The 8860-nt window shown below is 35.4% G+C and overlaps 1 protein-coding gene across 1 annotated transcript; it reads right to left on the minus strand.

Annotated features, from left to right (window-relative positions):
• Positions 1 to 4562: 4562 nt before the first annotated feature.
• LOC114383280 (transcription factor bHLH85-like) lies at positions 4563 to 6693 on the minus strand. The gene is made up of 5 exons (XM_028342910.1): positions 5984 to 6693; positions 5396 to 5611; positions 5197 to 5262; positions 5024 to 5089; positions 4563 to 4778 (listed from the first exon to the last, which is right to left on the minus strand). Exons 1-5 carry the CDS (start codon positions 6596 to 6598, stop codon positions 4689 to 4691), a joined length of 1053 nt encoding a protein of 350 aa, XP_028198711.1. The 5' UTR covers positions 6599 to 6693; the 3' UTR covers positions 4563 to 4688.
• Between the last annotated feature and the right edge of the window lie 2167 nt (positions 6694 to 8860).

Raw genomic sequence — 8860 nt, forward strand, 5'->3', positions numbered from 1 at the left:
AACTCATAAAACATTAAACGCGCAAATAATCTTACCACATATGGAGGGGGGTCAAATGCCACTGGAACCTGGGGGCTGGGCGGCTGTATGTAGTCCTCAGGGTCTGCAGCTGGTGCATCCCTCTGCTGGTCAGCTGCCTGGGTCGGTGTCATGAAAGGGTGAGATATGCGGAAAAACCACTCAATGTAATCCGCAGATACCTGCCCAGGCACTAAACAAGGCTGACCCGCAGGTAGTAAGTGATCCGCAAACTCCATCCACCTGTTATCTATTTGATCCTGTGACAATCGTGCACTAACAGGCGGCGGAGGGATGCTCTGGATGTAACCGAACTGGCGTACCACCCTCTCCGGTCGAACTGCGACGATCATAGGACCCCATCTGAGCTGACCCTAGAACGATGAAATCTCCTGAAACGCCCTAACACCCCGATGCTCCGTGTACGGCAACCAGGACACATCTGTGACGGTCAAACCATCACAACGTGCCCTGTAGGGTGCTCCTGTGATGCCCTTCATGTGCGCCTTCGACGTCAACCACCGGGAAGCACGTGGGGACGTCTCCTGGTATGTATCGTCAGTCACGCACTGATGCACACTAGGGAAGTGCTCATAGATCCAGCACTACACAATAATTGAGGTTAACATAACATAAAAACATGTTTAAATCATAATCGAACCTAACATATTAATAAACACAAAATTTACCTGAAATAGTATCAAGTACCCCGCAAGCTGTCGGGTAGTGGTCCTACAAGCCTCATCTAACTGGTCGTACATATGAACCAGCGCGGCAACCCCCCAAGTGTAACCACCACTATGAGCGAGGTCCCGGAAAGCGTCAAGGTGGACCACATGCACGTATGTTGCACTCTTATTAGCAAAAAGAGTGCAACCGACAAGGTGCAGCAAATAAGCGCGAGCTGCAACAATCCACCGCTGGGCCTGACATCTGGTCTCATAAATGTCACGAACCCATCCTAATCGTACATATGCTCCACGTGTGAGTGCTGTCTCGGCTCTGGCCTCCTCCGCAGACACTTCCAGCAACTCCGTGAGCAAGAATCTGGCCTCCTCCGTAGAAAGAGCGTGGAAACTGTGCAAGGCGCCAGTGATGGGCAAATGTAGAATGGACGACACATCATCCAATGTGATCGTCAGCTCTCCTACTGGAAGGTGGAAGGTGCTAGTCTCACTGTGCCACCTCTCCACAAATGCGGATATAAGTCCAAGATCGCCAGTAATAACTGAACAATCTATCAGTGGACTTAATCCTGTGGCAGCCACCAGGCCTTCAATCTCAGGCACTGGCCTCCCAATCAGTGTCAGCTTCCTCCCATGTGACACTAACTTCAAATCAGGACGTTCCTGATTTGAAGTACAAATTATACAATTATTAAAAAAAATTAATCATAAACAAATAAATAAACAATGACAAATAATTAACAAATTAAAATACCTGTCCACTCCACACGGCATGTGCAACATGCTCGGCAAATGATGTGAGCACTGACGGGTCACGTGGACCACCAGGGAATCCCTCTGCAGCATCATCACCATCTGACCCCTCACCACTATCAGCACCCTGTGCGTCCGCACGCATCTCAGGTGCCTCCGTAGGCTGCTCAGGGACATCATCAGTCATGTCAGTGACGTCCTCAGCCATATCACGTCCCTCCGTAGTCATCTGATGAACGCGTAGCCTACGGGCTGAGGCAGTAGGCCTACGCCTCTCGGGAACATCGCCAGCATCCTCGTCAGCAGCTCTATCTCTGCCTACAACTCTACCTATGGCACGACCTAAACCTCGTGTTCTGGCCATGATCTGTAAATCATGTCGAATACGTATTTTTTTCGGTCAAAATATACACAATTTTCTTTATAAAAAATCAACTTTATTTTTAAACAAATAAGACTAACTTAAATCAAATTATTTTCACACATACACGACCTAATTTAAAAAAAAAAATTAAACAACTTCATTTATATAAAAAAAAACAACTAATGTAAAATAAAATTATTAATAAACATGCACAACTTAATTTTTTTTAAAAAAATTAAACAACTTCATTTATAAAAAAAAAAACACAACTAATATAAAAATAATTCATTACTAAACATCCACAACTTAATTTTTAAAAAAAATTAAACAACTTCATTTATAAAAAAAAACACAACTAATGTAAAAAAAATTAATTAGTAAACATCCAACTCTTAATTTAAAAAAAAAATAAGAAACTTCATTTCTAAAAAAAAAACACAACTAAATTACTTAGTAAACATCAACAAGTTAATTTTTTTTTAAAAAAAATAAACAACTTCATTTATAAAAACAAAGCACAACTAATGTAAAAATAATTCATTACTAAACATCCACAACTTAATTTTTTAAAAAAATTAAACAACTAATGTAAAAAAAAATTATTTAGTAAACATCCACAATTTTTTTAGTAAATAAAATACTTCATTTATAATAAAATAAACTAATTAATTATAAAAAATTAGTATTTTTATAAAACTTCCAAAACACACAACTTTAATTATAAAAATAGACAACTTCATTTTTAAAGAAAAAACACTAATTTAAAAAAAAACAATAAACAAAAACAAACACAACTACTTTTATAAAAAAAAATTAATTTACAAATTAATATTTAGTAAAAATACACAATTTAAATTATAAAAAAAATATGACATCAAAAACCCAAACTTCATTTTTCATAAAATCTAAAAAACAAAATAACCAAAATAAATAAAATAATTCATTTAAAAAAAAACAAAACAATTTCTGTTTAAAAAAAATTTTTAAAAAAAAAACACAAAAAAAAAACAAAAAAACCACTTCCGGAAGAAGTGGTTCTTCCGGAAGAAGGGGTTCTTCCGGAAGTGCGCGTATTCCGGAATTCTTCCGGATGAACCACTTCTTCCGGAAAGTTCCCGGAAGAGGTTTTCCGGAAGTCTTCCGGAAGAAGTGTTCTTCCGGAAGACGTTTGGTTACTTCCGGAAGAACACTTCTTCCGGAAACTTTCCGGAAAAGGTTCTTCCGGAACTTCCGGAAGAACCCCTAACGGGTCTTCCGGAAGACGCCGTCGTCAGCCTTTTGCGCCATTTTTTCCGGCGTCCTCTCGTCTTCTCCCCTCTCGTCTTCTACCCTAGGTTTCGTCTTCTACCCTAAGGTTCCGTCTTCTACCCTAAGGTTCCACTAACCTAACGTTACACTAACCTACCCTAATGTAGTGCATAACAAAACCAAAGCTAAGAAGAAGGCCACCTACCTCGAAAGCAAATGGGTCCAAGGGCTGTTGGAGAAGCTCGCGGAGAAGAAGCTTGTCGGGGAAGAGAGAAGAGAAGAAGCTTTTGCGGAAGAGACACAGTGAAAAAGAGAGAATGCTTCCGAAAGAGGAAAAAAATTGCTTTTTATTTTTTTAAATGAAGGGCAAAATTGACCTTTCATTGAATTGCTGGGTGCACCTAGCATATCCCTAATGGGTAATGGAAATGACGGCCTCTGTTGAAGCCCACGTGAGTGTGATGTTAGGATATTGTCACCCTAGCCCAAATGCTACTATGGGCTGTGAGAATTCCTACCATACCAAGTTGCCTTTCTTCCTTATAAGGTATCATTTTTATTCTCTTCTAATTTTGTCACAGGAAAATTGATCTTGCATGGTACGAATGCTCAGTTTAGACTAGAATATTTAAAAAAAACTATTTAAAATCTTTTCAAAATCTTAGGTTTGAGTCTTGGACATGCAATTACATGAAGAAATTTTTTTTGTCACTTGTAACTCAATAAGATTACCTCTAATAAAAATGTTATCTAAAAAAAAACAACAACAAAAAAAACTATTTGAAGCAACGATGCTAGGGTTCAACGGCCGTGACACTTTCTTCTTTCATGGAACATTTCTTCTCCATTTTAATTTATAATGAATTTTTTTCCTTCCTCTTTCCTTTTTTCCTTCTTTTTAAGTCACATGTTAGGGATAATACACTACTCCGGAGGCCTACTAAAGTATTAATAGTATTATGTACTTTTAGGTCCATTGTTAATATTAATATTCATTATTTGTGTTTTAATGATAATAGATAAATATACGTAATATCTCACATAGGTAGATTCTATAATAGAGTTTGTTAGAAATGTTTCGAGTGTGATTTTATAAATATATTGTATCTTTTTATCAATGAAAAATCTGAATTGTTATTTTTATCACTTCTAGTTGTAAAATTAGGAATAGTATTTTTCCTTTACATGCTTTCATTACCTCTCACACATTCCGCCACCTCCCTTGGTATCATTTCATTCTCTAACTTTTCAGTTTCTATGTTTGTTTATGATGCCCTCCTCCTTTTCTTTAGTATAATTCTTGCAATTACTGTAACTCGTGCACTTTGGGTTTGAGCTCATTACTAGGATGTTCTTCGAACATAGGCAGTCCCTAAGGTAGAGCAACAAGGTGGCTGCCCAATCATTTAATGATTTTCGCAAAAGTCAGACAGGAACGCCACGTGATTAATAATGAAAAAGTGACGATTCTCTTTAAGAACGAAACTGCTATTTTATTTCACATTAGCCAATATTAACATGTTAGAATACCCATATTGCTCAATTTTATTTTACATTTTTTTTCTACTAGTTGTTTTCCCTTTGTTGTTAAAACGGTAGTAAACTTGTCCTCTACCCTCTTAAAGTGATAGGGAGTTGAGATTGAGTCCAATATCAAGCCCATTGTAAGCAAGTGGAGCATACATCCATAGATCATCGGAGCTTAAAAGCTACACAAAAAAGAAAAATATAGAGTTATAATTTGATTGTACATATGTTAATATATTAAGAGAAAAAAAAAATATTCACCGACAATATAAAAAGTTTTATGAAATATGAGGTAAAATAAAATTGTTAACTTTTCTTAAAATAATTCAAATAATAATTTATGATAGAATAGTAATATAAGACAATGTATATAACTCGTATTAATGTCCCTAAATTAGAGAAAACAATGATTTTCAAGTGCACATACCTTGATCTGGAGCTGCAAAAATTTCACGTAATTGACTGCCTCTTCAAGCATTGTGCTTATATCAACCTACATTATACACGACCATCCATGAAATTAATACACAACTCCATTGAATTTGGCTTATGCCCCACACCACTGACTTCAATATTAAAAACAAAAATTACATTATTTACCTTGGTTCCATTTGGGACAAGATTCTGTAGGATTCTTAGTCTCTCATTTATTCTCTCTCTTCTTTTCTGCAAGATTCAAGAAGAGTAATATGCATATATAAGTACCTCACACAAAGTATACTAAGCAAGCACATCACATAAGGACAAAAATAAAATAAAAACTGGTTTTGTATTTGAATGTGATTAATTAATTACATACCCTTGCATACAGACTCTGGGGATCTGTTGCTGATCCCCTACTTGCTCTTGTTTTCCCATTTGAGTTGAGAGCAGATTTAGAAATGTTATCATCCTCTGACATGTTACTACTAGAGCTTTGCCCATCTGAACCTGCATTAGTCTCTTCTGCTTCTTCCCCGTTGCTGGCATGTTTCTGATTCTTCTTGGACCATGTGTTTTTCATGCATCCTTGCCCCTGATCGTGGAAACACAGCAAACTGTTACAAATTTCCACCTTCAATGTAGAATAGCTTAGTAGCAAACTTTAAGTTTTGATCAATTTGATCCTAAAATTATATAAATATTATTTTAATCCTTGATACTACTAAATAAATGTCATTTTGATCTTTATTGTTGCATTTCCAAGGACTAAAAAATGAACTTCATATTGTAAGATTAGGAATTAAAATAACATGTCATTTGACAATTTCAAGAATTAAAATGATATTTTTATGAATTTTAAGGATCAAAACTGATTTGTGCTTCCAACTTTTCATTTAATTATAAATCATTATGTATAATAATTTTATTTATTTTTACAATAATTATTTTAAAAAGAAAAACTTACATCTTTTAAAGCACGAGCCCTTTTCTTTTGATTCTCAGATCCTTTGTTCATTTTATCTTCAGCAGGCACATCAAGCTTCCTTTTGAGCTGCAACTGCTTGCTGGGAAAAACGATAGGTTCCATTTGATTGCATTCAGAATTCTCCAATCTGTCATCACTTGCTACATCTTCATGCAACTTGACACTCTCTTCCGTTACAATGTCAGCAAGCGATGGGACAAAAGAGGCAAAATATTTCTCATCCATGGAATATACACATGCATTATTTGCTAGCACATGATCAGGGTAACTAAAATAATAGTTTGTGCTACCCGGATTGGCAATGAAGATAGTGTCATCACCACTACAATTGCTACTATTACTATGGCTACTTTCTTGTGAAATATACTGAGAAGAATTTGAGTGGTGAGCATCTAAAGAATAAAACATACGCTCATTTTCACCAACTTCAGGAGCAGCACAAAATGTGGGTTGTGTCACAATGTTCAATTCATCATCGCCATCAAGCAGAAGTGGAAATTGGGGTGTGAATAAATCATGCTCATGATCCTCACCGGCAAATATTCGGCGAAAGAAATCCCATTCTCCATCAGGGAAGGCTCCTGCAGGTTCCATTCTATTGTTTGTGTTTAGGAAAAAAAGAAAAGGCCAAGAGGATTGGTTGGTTGGTTATTCTTGTGTGGTGTAATGCCACTGCAAAGAGAATTGAAGCTCTAGTTAAATGTTTGCTTGACATAAGCAAAAACTATAGACATATTTATACCCAATCCCAAGAAAAGTGTTAGTGTAAGCATTGACTTCAATTGTTAATAGCATTTTAAAATTGTAATGATTGTGTCATGGATAGGTCCTAGTTCTCTGTAACTGAACTCAGGAGTCCACTGAGGGCAAAGGACAACTCATATGGGACCAAGTTCATTGGTGATAATTTAGAATAATGTAATATTTCAATGGGTTTTAAACACCTTAGGGCTCAATTAAATTGTGCTCGAAATGACAATGGGGTCTAAGTGTTAATCATTGAGAGGTGACTAACCAAGATTAATAAGTGTTAATTAATGGTGATAGTGATGTAGTTAGGAGTTAGAACTGGGAGGGGCTTAGCATGCGCGTTGTAGTTGATATAGAACAACGAACGTGGGAGTCTACAATATGAATATAATAAACACAGAGGAATTCTGTCAGGGAATTAAAAAAAAATGAAGGTCTAAGGGCGGCCACATCGTGGGATGAATCTCACATTCTTTTAAAGTACTTTATGGACCGACAGAGCAACCGTGGAGAACGCTCTTTGTCTCCTCGGTGTAACAAGCTCACCATTGCTTGAACTTATGTATGCATTGTATACACTAATGAACAAAACTTAGATGCAATTACCAACTGGGATTGGATTTTGTCCGAGTACGAGTGCGAGGTGAAATTTCATATCAAGTAAGAATAAAATAATTTTTTAGATTAAAGTGTGATATTAAATTCATTTATATTATATGCTGAAAGGTTTTTTGAAGAAAGATATCATAAGAACCTTTACCAGCAAAAATCTGGCATACTCTTCTGCCGAGGTGTGACAAGTCAGTCTAACATTATATCCTCTCCAGGAAACAAGAGTAGTTAGTATCTACAAAGTCACTTCAACGCTCTAGTTCTCCATGTAACAGTCTAGTTGTTTCGGACAACATATAATACCTATAAAGTTACTCTAACGCTCAAAGTTCATGGAATAAATGATTAATAAGTGTTAAAAGAACCAAATTGAAGTTAAATCCCTATGAATATGATTAGATGGAGCAGTTATTTTTTACCTATATAACTCCAATAATCAAGCATGACCAGTACAGAATAATGAATAAACCTAGATACAATTATCTTCAAGTGTTTTTGTTGTTATTCTCAAATTAGAACTAGAGTTCAATTCAGTGACTTGTCTTGATATTTATTGCAAAACATTTTTGTGCAAATTACTAAAGTGATTTTAGAGAGCAATACGAATTGAATATAAAAGATTGTATCTAAGTTTTGCCCAATAGTAACAGGATAGCCTTGTAGGATTTAATGTACTGCTCGTTCAGTGATTCCCATATTCTATTTATTATATAAGGCCTTACTTATCAATTTTGTTTAATCCTTTTCTAGACTTTAGGTTGTAATATCTCACAGATCATGTCCTCTAGGCTGTAGGGCACTTGCGTATCTCCACTTCGCATAATGGTTAAGTTGTATTCTAGGAAGCAGAATAATAATTTGTGCACCTCATGCTAACTCATTTTCATCCACAAATGATAGTTTGACTAAATTCTGATTAGATAATGTTATCAGTTTTAAACAATAATTTGAAGAACATCCAATAGTATGTATTACTTCTTAAGGGCAAACCTTACAGCGGGGTAAAGTATCTATAAACCTGAAAATTAGAAGATGATGCAAAGGTGAGAGAGCATCTTGGGCAAAAAGCATGAAACGTTTTAAAATATTATTCCCATACACTGGCGAGAGTATGATCTGGATGCGAGTTATATTTGATAACTCAACCCATGAGCAAGTTTATTTGAACCAAGACCGATAGTCAGGTTAACAATAGGGCACAATCCCCCTTTATCAAAGAAATATTTTTTTTTTCATTTTACATGTAATTATTTTCTATTTGAAAAAAAAGAAAATTTATTAAATTTAGGGGCTATTTAGTTTTAAAGACACTATTTTTTTATTCTATATTTTCACTTTTAATTACAATTTTTTATTTTCACTATTTCCTATATAATTTATAAAAATAAAAAGTAAATAAAGTGCATTTTTATAATTAAAAAGTAAAAAAAATCTCAAGGAATCATGTTATTGTTTGTGTGATAAAAAAATAGGATAAAACTATTTTTATGTAAG

This window comes from Glycine soja, chromosome 14 (genome assembly GCF_004193775.1).
Source record: "Glycine soja cultivar W05 chromosome 14, ASM419377v2, whole genome shotgun sequence".
In the NCBI taxonomy this organism is placed as follows: domain Eukaryota; kingdom Viridiplantae; phylum Streptophyta; class Magnoliopsida; order Fabales; family Fabaceae; genus Glycine; species Glycine soja.